Source organism: Sceloporus occidentalis, unplaced genomic scaffold, assembly GCF_023333645.1.
Source record: "Sceloporus occidentalis isolate IW3139 unplaced genomic scaffold, rSceOcc1.0.p SCAF_2, whole genome shotgun sequence".
Lineage (NCBI taxonomy): Eukaryota > Metazoa > Chordata > Lepidosauria > Squamata > Phrynosomatidae > Sceloporus > Sceloporus occidentalis.
Genome location: NW_028316982.1, coordinates 91,061,644 through 91,077,774, shown reverse-complemented (window position 1 = coordinate 91,077,774; position 16,131 = coordinate 91,061,644). Strand labels below are relative to the sequence as shown.

Below are 16,131 nucleotides of genomic sequence, written 5' to 3'. Positions count from 1 at the left end.
TGCTGGAGATGCAAAAGAGAGGGGGAAACACATGAGCCATAATTCTGTGCATATGTTACTGAACTGTGTTTTTAAGTGCAAATCAGGCCAGTTTACTATGCTGAGAATATGGTTTTTATGCTGATCAATTGTTTCCAAGGTCCAAAACACACTGCAGAAATAATCCAGTTTGAGATTGCTTTAACTGCCCTGGCTCAATGCTAGGGAATTCTGGGAACTGTAGTTTTGTGAGACATTGAGCCTTCTCTGTCAGAGAGCTCTAGTGCAACTATAAACTACAGTTCCTAGGATTTTCTAGCACTGAGCCAGGACAATTAAAGTGATCTCAAACTGGATTATTTCTGCAGTGTGTTTTGGACATATATTTAGCAAATCTCAATTAGGCCTACTTGTGCCCAGATAAATTAAGATAGTGCTGATGTGGAGGAGGGGTGTTTAAATAACTGGACTTCAATAATACTTTGTTTTACATGTGATGTGTTTTTTTTGTTTTTGTTTTTTGGCAGGTTTGCACAAATATAATTGAAAAAAATGCTAATCCAGAGTGGAATCAACTTGTTAATCTTCAGATCAAGGTCTGTTGCTTGTGGCACCAGAACACTACTATAATATGTTTTTTCCCTAGAAATAAGACATTGATTAATTAGTACAGTCTTCTTCTTTTTTCTAGTTCCCTTCAATGTGTGAAAAAATAAGGCTGACGGTGTATGACTGGTGAGTTCCATCTTGTTATGTATACAGTTGCATACAAAACAACAATTATAGTGCCAAGAAAAAGTGTTTTGACACAAGGTGCCAACATACGTTCATTACTAGCATTGTACAAGCAGCCACAGAATTAATTAAATGCCATTTACAGAGGGGTGTTCAGTTTATTTGTAATAATCATTAGTAATAGTTTGGTGATTTTGTTAATTGCCGTTGTTACAGAGCATGACAAACTCCCATGAGTTCTTTGCGCTCATTAGCTACTCAGCTGGAATCATTATACAGATCATTAGAATGGTTTTGTGGTTGATTATGTCCATTAGGCTTACTTCCAGCAGGGTTGGTCAGGCAGTAGAGGGAGAAGGGAATACAGGAAGATATCATTTCTAAGATGCTAAAAAATATATGCACTTTATTTTAACATTCTTTTGAGAAATGCATATTGTGCCATCTGATGGCCAGCAGAGGAACTGAAATTAGCCAGTTGAATATGTAGTGGCAGGACAACCCATCTTTTCTTCTAATCTTTATAATGGTTTTAAAAAATAAATACAGTAAAAAATCATAGAAATAGTAATGAGTAATAATCATATTAATAATGTGCATATCATTTACAGACTCAATACTCACAATATTCAAGTATGGTACATAGTGAAAACAGAATGTGTCTGTGATGATTAGAAACACAATGCATAGTTTAAAATCATATATTTGTGCCACTGTTCTACTTAATTGCAATACTTTTACACAGGGATCGTCTTACAAGAAATGATGTTGTGGGTACCACATACTTAAGCCTTTTGAAAATTGCTGCTTCTGGTGGAGAAGTTGAAGGTAAACTTTCCTTAGTTCTTCATTCTTCAAGGGGGTTCTAGCAACTTCACCATGGAATCAAGTGAACAAAAGCACTCAGCACAAGAATAGAGTATCACGAATAGTGAAGTAGACAGCATCTGGGCACATACTGGGATAAATTGTGCTGTTGCAATTGCATCAGTGATCATATTTATCCACTGCAAAAGTTTTCATGAAGATTTCATGGGTCGCTTAGTATCAAGAGATGAGCTACGTGCTACTACTGACACACTAAAAGTATGCTTCAGGAACTCAGAATGACAGCAGTTAGATAAATCACTCTTAAATTAGTCTTAATATGTTGAAAGGTCTAAATCCACCATCGCTCCGAGATGTCTGCTAGTGTAAGCTTCTCTCTTTCCTGCAACCTTCTGTACAGCCTGAAAATCTCTTTTTGAGGGCTGTGGGAAAAGGAGGAATCATCAGCAACAAATCCCTTTGCACAGCAATTCCATTAGATCCAATCCAGAAGTTATCTAACCTAAGGCATGCTTCTACTAGCATACATATTTGTACCAGGGCCCTACTGGCTACACACAAGGGATAATAGGTTAAGATTTCAGCTGAGGTTCACGTCTTGTATCCACAAATGGATGTTACATTTCCATGGTTTTCTGGTTTGATTTCTCCTCAAATAATGAATCTACAATTGAATTCATGTGAAATTCTTAGATTTCTTAGCTGAAATACATTTTATATGTCAATGGAATAAGCATTTTAATCCAGAACGTTCATATGGAGAAAGGTCCACTGAATGCAAAGGAACGTGTTTCCAAAAAAGAAGCACAATCTAAGTATCTCTCAACCTTTTGTCCTTCAGATGTTTGTTGATTTGAACTCCCAGAATCCTTGATTATTGGCTGTCTGGGTGGGGTCTCAGGGAACTGAAGTCTAAGACACCTTGAGCAACACAGGTTGAGAACCACTGATCTAACCTGATCCTGTCAGTCGCTTTCGTAACATAGCATGAAGTGTTATTCGGTGCTACTTTTTGAGGCCCTTGATATAATAATGAAACACCTACATTTGCAGTAGTGAGGAGAGCCACCATGGCAACCATAGAGGGGCTATGGGTAGATAGGCTGGAACATGCATCTGGTCACCCCTTCTGTAAGAAGTCAACATGAGCAAAAGGTGCAAATTCCAAATGACAAATAGCCCTTTCAAATGTCTTGAAATGCTTTGCACAGGAAGTTAGAAGTGAGAACATTAAATGCTTTCTCTGTACTTGTGTTAGGGTACTTCTTCTTCAAAGAAGCATGCTGACATAGCATTAGAATTATTCAAAGGCACTTCAAGGGCTAGATTTTCAGAATGGCACTGTGCTGTACCTGGTTTATCTGTTTATGTTTTTTATAACTGTTTTGTTATCAATATTGTTATTTTTGGTATTTCTACATCATTCTTAGCCATATTAAGACATTAATTATGGAGAAATATTTGGGGAAATAATTGTACCCAATCACAAAATCATTTGGGTTTTGTTTTAAATCTGATTTTGTCTCACTGAATGATTCTTATTGCCCACAACCCAATCAGTGTATGTCTTTATTTATTCTACTTTTTTGGAAATTTGGTATGAAATTAACAATAAGGTTATGTGATGCCTCCATTTCATTTGAAATTTATATTAATCAATCACTCATTTCATGCCATGTGATTTGCAGAGTCTGCATGGATTACTAGCCTAGATTATCCATTTATTCTGCACATTAACAGGAAACATTTCAGAAATGGTATGGCCCCTGTGATCCAAAGTGTGGTTGGTGTGATGAAAGTATATTGCCATTTTCTGGGAAGCTTTCACACTTGGGAAGAATATGTAATATTTCTTCAACATGCCCTAATGGACTGATTCAATATAGCAGACTTCCCCCGTGTGGTGCCTTCCAGATACTTTGGACTGCAACTCCCATTGTCATAATTCTAACACATATGGAGGTACACAGTTTGGAGGAGGCTGTAACCTATGCTGTACAATGGTAGAAAAATATGGTATTGTTGCCTTTCCTTTACCTCCAGGAAAAAAAAAATTCCCCCTTGCATTTATTTTCCTGTGAACTTCCCCCAGAACTCCCTACTTGAAAAGATAAATTACCAATCTGGAGTGCTGTATCTTCTTCAGAAGTCACTTTCATCTACAAGAGTAACTTCTTCTAAGAGAATGCATAAAGTGAGCGTTCTTGAACTTTTAAAGTTGCTTTTGTCATAACATTTGGTGGCACTCTCATATAACATCCCTACAATTGTGGCAATAATGTGTTATTTATTGTATGGTAACATTCTGGCAAAACTATTGCCATAGCTTATCCTAAACATTTCTGTGTTTATGGATAGTCATGGGACCAGGTCACATCTTATTTTTTAAAGCACAAATTCTCATCACATTTAATCCTCATTCAATCAGAATATTTTCTCTGTTTACATGTACCATTTAGCTGTCAAATAATCTCTTGTCTTTTTACACTATATAGAGCTTTCATCTTCGGGCGCTGGGGCTTCACCATATGAAGGTTCATAATCATATTTTGGAATATAGCATGACTCTCTGTTCTTTGACCAAACTAATATTTCCTTTCAATTCATCCATTTAAACCATATTTATGTGAACAGCTGCAGTCATCCTTTGACATTTGCAAAAATAATTCTGTATTGCTTGGGTGGTGGAACATGATTATAAGTAATTGTATTTAGCTTCTGCATGGTTTTATTTCAGAGTTTTTAGAATGCAATTTTTTATTATATAGGCTAACCTGCTATTTTATTATAAAGGCTAAGACATAGTGTGGTAATAGAGCTGTGGTTGGTTGAGTGTGGAGATCTTAATAGCTCCTTTAGTTTAATGAGGGTTTACAAAAAGATTTTATTTTTGAAAACTGACCCAATGTATCTTTGAAAAGACTTCCCATCAAGTTCTGTTCCAGGTTTTCAAATAAGTATTTTAACACCAGTTTCATAGAAACAAATGCAATAGAAAAGAACTGCCTCTGAAAAGTACTAATTTATCCTTATAATTGTTTTGGTTTATCAGCCTGTATTGAAAACATGGCACAGATCACCAAGTAGCATGGAAGAAATTTAATAACAGCCAAAATATTCCCTTATTTCTATGTTTAATTGCACTTAAAAATCAACTATGAAACTATGGATAAACCTAAACAAAATAAACTATGCTGGTCTTGATTCTCAGAACATTTTCTTGGGAAAGGTGTTCCATATTACAAAGAAAATGGGGACACCAATGTGTATGATTCACTAATAAAGATGTTTAAATATGATTTCTTGCACTCTGTATTTTGAGGAGCAGTTGCTGCTTTGTTTTTAAGAAGCCATGATTTTCTCTGAATATTTTTCTCCACTATTTGACATCAAATTATGCATTTGAATCAAGTGGTCAGATGCCAATAAATTTGTTCTTGGGTTGATCAGGTGCAAATAAGGACAAAGTTCCTGCACTTTCAATGGTTGGACAGAAAAGGGAATTGGGGCATGTGTCATTTGTCAAACAAGCTTGAACTCCTTCTGCACCACAACTATGAAAGATACAAGAACTTTGTTTTGTTTTTAATCTGGCAACACTATGCTCTGCTATAAAAGCTGGTGCAAAAAAGGCTTTTAATTATCACAGTAATGCGCTACTGCTGAATACTAACCATTCACTTGTGGTATCTTCAGCTATAAAAGTGTGTGCGTTTGTGGGTGTATGTGCCTTCAAGTCACTCGTCTACTTATGGTGTTCCCGTAGTAGTTTAGCTAAAATATGTGCTACTATGTGAAAGTCATTGACTTCCACCATTTCATTAACATTTAAATAGTCTGTCTTAACAGTTGTGATCACAATCCAATCAAAGGACTATAAGTATAGCCAGAGCTTTTCTAGCTCCATATATGACAGTCCTTTCTAGTAGATGAACTGTTCTTACATTTTAAAAACAGGCTTTTCAGTTTAGCAGCAGGAGACCTTCTACAATGACAGCCAGAAAAGCTTTGGTTGCACATGCAGTTCTTTTCTTTGGATCGTGGACAAAGATATTAATGCACAGCATTATGTTTTTCAGCCCTGTTCCTTTTCACATGAATGAAATTCTTACTGTTGGCATTAATGTAGTACTAAGACCATTTATTCTATGGGTTATTTTTCCATAAAACTGAAGCTTCTGCATGACCTTTCTGATCCATATCTCTTCGCGTACTGTAATGTACACACTGCTGCTTTTATTGAAATGAAATAGACAAGCTCTCTGATGCACATGAATACTCTGTGTATATTCTTGATCAGTGATGCTTTGTCCCATAGGTCTAGGCCCTGTTTACCTACAGTTCTTTTGTAGTGGGCTACATTTAGCAGTGCCCCACCTTTAGCAGTCTCACTGCCGCTATAGGTTGCCCATGCAGGAGGAGTTGATTGATCACAGGGAATATTTAGATGGATATATTGTAGTCAGTTGTGCACAGTTTCAACTCTGTTTATACCCATAGAAGAAAATGTTCTTTCATTTTATTAACAACTAACACTTAACATTTTAGTTTGCTGCAGCTAAATTTTATATTCACAATCTTGGCATACCATTAGCTAGAGTATTTTCTAATCGTGATGTTTGCCTGTTAGTAAATACTGGAGAGACAGAAGTGGGCTTCTTACCAACATTTGGGCCCTGTTACCTAAACCTTTATGGAAGTCCAAGAGAATACACTGGATTCCCAGATCCTTATGATGAACTGAATTCTGGAAAGGTTAGTTCTTGTTTTTAAATATATTTCAAGTATCTCGTCTGCTTTTTGCAGTTCTGTTTCAAACAGGATATCTTTTTAAAATTTAGTAGTATATTCCATATTGCCTTTTTAAAATAAAAATAATTTTAAAATAATGTTATTTTAACATAAATTAAATTAAATCCAAAATAATTTATTCATCTATATTGAAATTAGTGCTTCAGACTTTTATTTCTTATATTTCTCTGTTTAACTGTTCCAAGCATCATATGGAATAAATTCATTCCATCAAATTTAATTCAAAAAGAAAAATTTTGAAAAGAAAAAAGAAAAAAATATATATAAGAGTATAATAAATTTCTTCAAATTCTGTGAATATATACTACCTTAGGATAATGGATTGTAGGTGGTATGAAGAAAACACAGCCCTTAGGATGTCAATTTGTTTATTAATTGAGACCAAAAGGAGACACATGCTCCCTATGTTCTTTATTTTCAGAGGAAATCCTGATAGTTTTGTTGCTGAAGCATCAGAATTCAGTGATACAGGAACAAATTGGTGGTAGTAATTGAGATGTATTGTGGCCCACAAAAACAAAGGGTGGTATGTGTGATCTGCTTGCTCCATGTTGCATAGGACAGCTGTAGATTATTATTCTAGGGATTATTATTCTAGACTATTCAGGGGAGAGATTTGCCAAATTGTCATACTGGGACATCATGGTAAATAAACCATGGATAGAAGATCCATGGTTTGTTCAGCTGTATCTGCTGAGAATGATGGGGCAGCAGGTACCGGCACGCTACCTCACCCTGGCTCATTCCCGACAAGCCAAACTTCTGCAGAATTCTGGCTTGTTGTTCCGTGTGAATACGGTCTACAACTTGTTTGGAGAAAATAGCTGTGTTTCACGGATTCATGACTTCATTGTATGGTATAATTTGTTGACTATTGCTTCTACACCAAGCCAAATTATATTTAAAAAAGATTTCAGCCTTAAATTAATGGTTCTTTCACATGCAAATTAATAAGAGTGGATATACAGAAAAGCAACCAGTTCTGATGGCATGCCTGCATTTTTTCCCATGGAGGCTCTGATGTCTTGCTTCAGCACAACAAAATGCTAATGGCACGAGAAGGAATGGTGACAGGGAGTTACGCATTCACAACATAGCATATTGGCTCTTTTGCCAGCTGCCCTTTTACAAAAGAATATGTAACTTTCTAAGCGCTTTGATTCTAGATGTGTTTTTCACGTAACAGTAGAATCAGATCTTGAGACAAGGCATTGTGATCTTTCACAAATTGCACCAGTGTTAAAAATCAAATATTGTTCTTTCTCTAGAACCAACAATACTTGTGTCTATTTACAATATACAGAACACATAATGTCTAATCCATCTAGGGAACATAGGTATGCAGAATCAGGCTTCCACCTGCATATCCTTAGCTGACAGACACTCACACAAAGTTGGCCCCTAGTCCAATTCAGCAGCCAGGACCCTGTGCGTGTCTAGCTCTGTAAATGAAGCTGGAATCGGCAACAATAAGCTGTTCGCAGAGGCATGACAATGAATTGAATTGATTCCTCCCGCTGCTTCTTCCCTGCCAAACAGTTAATTTGATGAGAATCTAGGAGCAATATGATAAAAGGCTTAGATTTTGTCTTCAAATACATACTGAAACACGTTTGATAAGTTTTAGTAGTAAAACAAGAATGAGGTGCCTTAAATATTTCTTCATTCATAATGTTAGTAAAAGGGGGAATGTCCATCTTTTTGCATATGTGATCAGATATGGAGATGAAAGAGTGCCGATAATATCCACAGTATGAAATCTGATGCAGTATCAGCCAGGTATATATTGAAGTACGGTGTTCTGTTTATATTATAGGGAGAAGGAGTAGCTTACAGAGGCAGAATTCTAGTTGAACTAGCTACACTACTTGACAGCAAGCCCCTAACTAAGAAAATAGAAATGATACCCAGTGATGACATTCTAGTTGTTGAGGTAAGTGCTGATAGTGAATATATAATAGAAAATATTTAACCTTGTTACCATTAGAAACAAGATGGCATGAAGGCTTATATCCCAATTAACTGGTGTAAACATCACCCTCTTTTTCCAAGTGACTGATTATCAGAATAACATCTAGTCATAATTATCTATTGAAATAAAAACAAAGCGCTTTGAAGACCTAACAAATTTGTTACAGAATAAATCTCTTGTGAACTAGGGTCCACTTCATCAGATACATGAGGTGTTATCCTGAAATGACAGACACATACACATCAGCCTTCTCCAACCTGATATTTTGGATATTTAGGCAGGTTTGTAGCTACAGGGGGTAGGAGTGAGGGGTGAGGGTATTGTCCCCCTCAACAAAAATTGCATCCTACCAAATGAAGTTTTCCTTCAGTCTCTAAATTTCTAGCTTTGCAGAGGGTGACACTAAAAATTTTCACACTTAGATCTCTTGTATAGAATTCAAAAACAAAGCTGCCAGTCTGGAATATCAGTATGCTAAAGGACAGGGGTAGGCAACCTTTTTGAGCTGGGGGCTGGGTTGCTGTCCCTCAGACAACTGGGGGGCTGAAGCCAAAAATGAAATAAATAAATATTTTTTTAAAAAAATATTAAATAAATAAATAAACCGGGACAAATGTAGGACAAAAATTTCAAATGGAGGACACTTTTATTTTACAAAATGGACATGCAAAAAAAATTCCTGATTTTTAAAAGAATGTTAATATAAATGCATGTTTCGGAAGCTTCTATAGACAATTCCACCGCTTGCCCCGCCTTGCCTGCCACTTGCCCCCCTTGCCCGCCTCCTCCTGATAGGCCAAAGGCCCCACGCCCTCACGCGAGAGGCCAAAGGCTCCGGCGGCAATCTGCGGCAGGACCGGGCGGGGGCCGGTCCCAAGGCCTTGCCGGGCCGCATCCGGCCCGCGGGCCGCAGGTTGCCTACCCCTGCTAAAGGATATTGTAGCACCTTTGAAACTAATTGAGGGGCAGTCTGCAGCCGCTCCTTTACTGGCTGGATCAGGGCTGTGGCAACCTCACACCATGGTCCTGATCCAGCTTCTGGAGAGTGCAAGAAGGAACTGCAAAAGGCAGCTCCTTTTTGTGCTCTCCAAGGGGCGCCATAGCCGTGACAATGCAGCTTTATGATGCCCCATCAGTGCTGCATCATGTGGATAAAGCACCGCAGGGTTGTGATGATGGCACATGCCGTGTGGACCGGCACATACCAAAATGGTGCCCTGGGGGCAGGGTTAGGGCACCCAGCGTGCAGACGCTGAACCCTAACTGCCCACAGAGTCCAAAATAATCCAGTCTGAGACAGCTTTAACTGCCTTGGCTCAATGCTAGAGAATTTTGGGAACTGTAGTTTTGGGAGACATTTAGCCTTCTCTGTCAGAAAGCTCAGGTGCTATAATAAACTATAATTCCCAGGGTTTCCAACACTGAGTCAGGGCATTTAAAATGGTCTCAAAGTGGATTATTTCTGCAGTGTGTTTTGTACCTATGTTTACAAAAGTTTGTGTACCAACGTCTTTCAGGCTGCATTTGTTCTGCAGAAATAATGCAGTACGACACTGCTTTAACTGCCATGACTCCATCTTATGGAATCTTGGGATTTGTAGTTTGTTGTGGCACCAGAGCTCTCTGACAGAGCAGGCTAAATATCTTACAAGTCTACAAATTCCACAATTCCATAACATTGAGCCATACAGTGTCAAACTGCATTATTTCTGCAGTTCAAATGCAACCTCATTTAGTCTCAAAGGTGCCACAAGATCTCTTCATCACTTTGCCTGCCTCATACTATGGACATCTAAACTATATTTCTAAATGCTCAAGTGAAATATTAAGTTACTGCAATGCTAGAAATTTGGGGAATTGAAGGAATAGTTAATTTGGAAAATACAGAATTCTTATTAAGAGAAAGAAAGCCATAACCACCCCACTCCCTACTGTTGCAACATCCTGGCTCTAGCTGTCATAGTCAGTTGTCAGACACTATGGGAGTTGTAATCTCAAATATCTGGAAGGTACCAGTTTACTGAAGGCTGTACTGTGATGGACTGATTATGTTAACTCTTTGTTGAATACTGAACTTGATTATTTCTTGTGGTTTTAGTGTAATGGAATTTCCCCCTTTTTTTCAAAGATATACTTAAGAGACAGTTCTGAGACAGTATGTAGAGAGCTCTTGTAGCACCTTTGAGACTAACTGAAAGAAAGAAGTCGGCAGCATGAGCTTTTGTAGACTTAAGTCTGTTTCCTCGGATGCATTTGGTGGAATGAACATCTGAGGTAGTAGACTTAAGTCTATGAAAGCTCGGGCTGCCAACTTCTTTCTTTCAGTTGGTCTCAAAGGTGCTACAAGATTTCTCTACATACTTATTCCACAGACTAACATAGCTATACCTTTGAATTCTGGGACAGGACTGACATAGAACATATCATATTATATTCCTTGATATCCTAAAAACACTCACTATCTCAGTCACTGGTGGTTACTTCTAGAAAAGTATGGTTCCATTTGGGCCATTAGATCATCAGAGTGGAATGAAAGAGCCATTGATCTCTCCCAGTTTTAATGGGACAAAAATCCATTCAATATTAGATGATTTCTGTAATGATCAGATATTGCAGCAGTTATACTTTATCCTTGAAAACTGTGAGCCATGAGAATTTCTGTGCCCTTACTGTATATCAAATGGTACAGAACAAAGCTTAAGAAATGATTGGGTGGGGGTGTCTTTCTATTCATTCCTTGATATAATTGGGGAAGAGAAAATATGATAACCTTCCTAGGTTTAACAATTGATTTTGCATTTATTTCTGAAACTTTCATTATAGATTTTAAAAGTATTGATTCATTTGATTCACCATCTGTCTGATTTCCTTCATAGAGGCAAATGTGTGTGCGTTTTTAGGTGAGGCACCGCTTTACAAGTACCTTGATTAATTTAGTTGCTGTATCTGCTTGAATTTACAGAAATATCAGCGCAGAAGGCAATACAGTCTCTGTGCTGTGTTTCATTCTGCCACCATGTTGCAAGATATTGGAGAGGCTATCCAGTTTGAAGTTAGCATTGGAAATTATGGCAACAAATTTGATACCACCTGTAAACCACTGGCATCAACAACTCAGTACAGTCGTGCTGTCTTTGATGGTGTGTATTTCATTTACAGAAAACAAAAATAAAGACATTAGGAGTGGGAGAAATCATTACTTGTAAAACGGCATGGTACACATCGTCCTGAAGAACATGTGCTGCTCCGTGCCACCTCTGCTCCCTTCTGCTATTCTAACCATCTGTTTTTTGCCACCGACATTTATTTTTGTCCAAAATTTTATTCTGAAGAGTCTTTCCTAGCAGAAGCTAGTGGCTTCCATGTCTGTTGGGTAGTAAGTCCATTTTAGGTTTTACTTCAAACTTTAAAGCACTATTCAGAGTCACATCATATTTTTGGATTCAGAATTTTGGACAGCTCCTTTAAAGTTCATATTAAATTCTGGCACAGATCTGTCCTCCCAGTTCCTGTTGATCCTCCTTCAAAGTGTGGTACTGTGGCAGCATTGCAGGTGGCATGGACCTGGGTGGCCAGTGTAGATGAGGTGGCCTCAGGCCATGTCTGCAACCAACCCATCCAAACTGAACCTCCTCCCAAATAAAGCAGGCTCTTGAGGCTTGTGCACTGGATGTTTCTTTGCTGCAGCATTGCTGCTGAAGGAAAGTGGCTGAAACAACTCTCCAAAGTCTATGATTTCCCTGTGCTAGAGGGCCTGCCTGACTTTTCCCTGGCTGAGGATTTTGCCATAATTGGAGAGCTGTGGAGAACCTCAAGTGGAGAGTCTCTCTAGGGCAGTGGTAGAGGCTCTGTCAGTGAGGTATTTGTGTGCACATGTATGCATACACTCATCCTTTGCAACCCATTTCCCAAAGTGATTTTCTCACTCTGCCTAATGGGAGGGCTAACCCTGCTTTTAAATCTACCAATGCTTATATGCATGGAATTCTGATTAAAAATAAATGTATGTGCATTTTCAGTTTATGGTGATCTTGACTTGAAACTTTTCAATTAAATCAAGAAAGTAACCCTTCGTGCCTTTCAATACATTAAAAAGCAAAACAAAAAACAGGATAGGCATAATAATTGCAAAGGATTCATTAAAGAGAAATACAGTGCTTAGTTCTTAATTGGGAAAGCTCCATCCGCAGAGGATGAATAGGACTACTGAAATCCAAGATCTCCCTTGCTGGGAGACCTGGTGTGCATCTACACTGGAGGAATCATACAGTTTGATACCACTTTAAGTGCTGTAGCTCCATCCTATGGAATCATTGGATTTGTAGTTCTTTGAGGTCTTTAGCCTTGTTTGCCAAAACCTGCTGATGCCTCACAAAACTACAAATCCCACGATTCCATAGGATGGAACCATGGCACTTACAGTGGTGTCAAGCTGCATTATTTCTACAGTGTAGATGCACCATAAATAAATTAGTAATAATGATGAGTCACAATTGTATTCATAGGGTCAAACGGTAACACTTATTTTTCTAAAATCTTGTTAAGTAATCAAGTAAAAGAGAAGTAGTAAATCATTGGCTGTTCAAGTGTTGAACTACAGCACACTTGATCCCTCACCCTGGCCTATATTAAGGTTTATGGGAATTGCCATCCAAAACTATTTGGTAGCCAACATATTGACCACCCTGCAATGAAGACATGTTGACCACCCTGCAATAAGGCTGCTTGCTGTGCTGGGGGAAAAATTTTCTCCTAATGTTCACACAGCAATATTTGGCCATAATGATTTCGTCCCCAAAACTAGCAGGTGCACCATGATTTAAAACCTGTTCACTTGCACAAAATACTGCATAAAATTTGGACTGAATTTACCATTAGATGGAGTAAAATAGATATGCTGGCCTTCCCCACTGCAGAAATAAAGCAGTTTGACGTCATTTTAACTGTCATGGCTCCATCCTGTAGAATTCTGAGATTTGCAGTTTGGTGAGTTATTCAGCCTGGTCAGATTGCTCTCGTGCTTCACCAAACTAAAAATCCCATAGGATGGAGTCATGACAGTTAAAGTCATGTTGAGCTGCTTTATTTTTGCAGTGTGGATACATCTATCAATGCCACTGAGTGGCAACAAGTTATTTATTTGGTTGTTTGCTTATTTATTATCAGGGCATTTCTTTCCATTTTCTACCTCAGGAAACAAATTCCATTGCCAACAAAATCTGCAAGAAAGGAGTTTAAATAAGACATTTGAATGTCAAGATGATACATGTTCCTTTGTAAAAAATAACATTTAACACATTTGTGTTTCATGTCAGGAAATTACTATTACTACCTGCCTTGGGCAAACACAAAGCCAGTGGTGACACTGACTTCATATTGGGAGGATATAAGTCATAGACTGGATCCTTTAAACCTTATTCTTGCCATGGTAGAAAAATTGGTAAGTCATACATAACTTTTACTATTTAATTCTGATTTTCCAAAGATGTCCAGACTTATGAACAAAGAACTAAAAGTAACAATCATAACAGGAATTAAAATAAAACCACTAATGTTTGTTTTCAAATCTTAATAAAGCACAAGCTCAGTGAGATCACTTTTCATTCCTTTACCAGCTGGGGAACTCTGAAGAAATTTATGAAATAATGCATGGTTTGTCATCTGAACTGTAGTCCCACTTGCAGATCCATAATATATGTGACTATGGGGAATTGTTCATTATATTGGAAAGATTATGATGTCTTCTTATATGTGTGCATGGTAATCCTTTATAAATAATTTTTCTATAAGCAAATAATAATGAAAAATGAATCCAAATAACATGGTACTATGGCAGATCCATTTTTTTTGAATCCACAGCAAACAAACATAGCCACTTTAAAATCAGGAATACAGGAAAAGATTGCAGAAAACCAGTTGATTGAGATATGGCTGAAGCTAATTGATGAACTCATGGAGGACCTGAGGTAGGTTTTCCCTGAGTATATCTCTTTTCAACTGCCAAAAGTGCAGTACTGTCACTCACAAAGACTAAACCAGCCTTTTCTTTTTCTTGTGAAATGTCACATTTGCCAGGAGAGCAGGTTTCCCGACCTCCACTTCCAGAGTCCCCTGGTTTGAGCAATGTCGTGCCTTTTAGCTAGTGCCTGGGATGTTGTTAGGAAACTGAGGCCTGGTACCATATCAATTGTCACAAACAATTGGATGATGTTCCTAAATAATACTGAAATTTGTCTTTTCTTTCAGTAAGGAATTGCCTCACCTGGAAGGCAAGCACAATGTCACAGTCCTTGACACACAGATCCGCAAACTGCGGCTCAAATCACTCAGCCAGATTCAAGAGGCAGCAGCAAAGATGAGGAATGAAGCCACAGATGTGAAGGCCACCCTGACAGAAATTGAAGATTGGTTGGAAAAAATAATACAACTATCTGAAGAGGTTTGTTCTCTGTCTCTCTTGCTTTCTGTGTGTATCTGGATGTAAATCTATAGTGCCATTCAGTCATTATTTACTGAAATGGAGTCAGCAATTGAAAAAGGAGTAGACTTGGGTTTCCTCCATTATCCCTTTCTTCATGTGGAAAGTGATAAGTCTGAAGAGGAGGTTTCTGTTCACATGAAGGGTCTCCACATGAGCAAAGGTAATGGAAAATAAGGGACCTTGCTTGCATGGAAAGTCTCTGTGTGACCAGGAACTTCTTTTCCTACCTATCACTTTGCATGTGAGGAAAGTAACAGAAGAAGAGGATGGGGCCTTCTCCTTTGCAAATTGGTTTCAACTTAGTAATTAATGCCTGAATAAGGTTTATTTATAGTGTTGGATCTATCTACATATGCTCATTCATGTAAATGAAGGAGGTAAATCTTGATGTATTTCAGTCATATTCTTGCAAAGAAGAATAAATTAATTCAAATATTTTCTTCATGGTGGGAAGATTATGAGAGTTTTTAATGCATTTTTCCAAATATTTGTGGGGAGGGTGGGAGTTTTGGAATATTTTCAAGATGCATATGGTTGAATCCATACATAAAGAATCTGTGTATACAGAGGGATGACTGTTTTCCACAAATGGGAATTGGTAGTGACAAGGAGCAGACTGACAGGGGCAGCCCCCTGTGATTCCCTGCCATTACCAGCAATTTTCTGTCCTTGCCTGTCTTCCCCTACCCTGCCTCAGCCATTTCCCATTTGTACTGCTATGCCTGGCCGCTGAATTTGGGATGATCTCCAGCCATAGGTGAGTTTGACTGATAAGACAGTAGTTCTTACTACATCCACCCAGAGTTATTCTGGCAGCTGGGACTGTGAGGGACTGTGGCTGCTACTGCAATCTTCCTCCTCCTTCTCATGGTCAATTTCTCACTGGCTCAGTAAAGCACTGCTAAAAGGTAGGGTGTGAAGCCTCCCTCTTGTGCTAAAGTGGTTGTTTGCCTGAGGTAAGGGAACAAGAATGAAAGCAAGAACCCAGATCATTAAAGAGGATGAAGGAGGGAATCAGACTAGAAAAAGGCAGCATGTGGATAAGGGTGTGTGCATATGTGAACACATTTGTGGTACTCTTTAGGAAGGAGTTTATTAGACAAGGGAAATTGGAAGTATAATCCAATGGCAATCTGAACGTGATCATGGGGTTTCATGTTATTGCGTGATAGACTACCACACACAATTTTGCGCAATGGCAAGCTATTTTCTGGCAATGGGAAGTCAGTTTGAACGCAATTCGAGTACATGTAACTTTGCTAAACTAGCAAATTCACGTGAATACGTTCTGGCCCCACTTTCTTTTCATTCGAAATTAAGAAAA

At 38.2% G+C, this 16,131-nt stretch overlaps 1 protein-coding gene across 2 annotated transcripts in view; it reads left to right on the top strand.

The window, feature by feature from the left end:
• The window catches only part of LOC149318677 (myoferlin-like), a 112,381-nt gene that overhangs the window by 57,150 nt on the left and 39,100 nt on the right, over positions 1-16,131 (top strand). Inside the window, exons 14-23 of one of the 2 annotated variants that reach the window (XM_089510259.1) lie at positions 507-575; positions 671-714; positions 1,460-1,542; positions 4,038-4,076; positions 6,173-6,297; positions 8,171-8,287; positions 11,289-11,466; positions 13,642-13,766; positions 14,186-14,292; positions 14,573-14,765. In XM_089510259.1, the coding sequence (XP_089366385.1) occupies positions 507-575; positions 671-714; positions 1,460-1,542; positions 4,038-4,076; positions 6,173-6,297; positions 8,171-8,287; positions 11,289-11,466; positions 13,642-13,766; positions 14,186-14,292; positions 14,573-14,765 (1,080 nt within the window). The remainder of the gene's footprint in view (positions 1-506; positions 576-670; positions 715-1,459; positions 1,543-4,037; positions 4,077-6,172; positions 6,298-8,170; positions 8,288-11,288; positions 11,467-13,641; positions 13,767-14,185; positions 14,293-14,572; positions 14,766-16,131) is intronic. The other variant, XM_089510260.1, reaches the window with a different exon arrangement.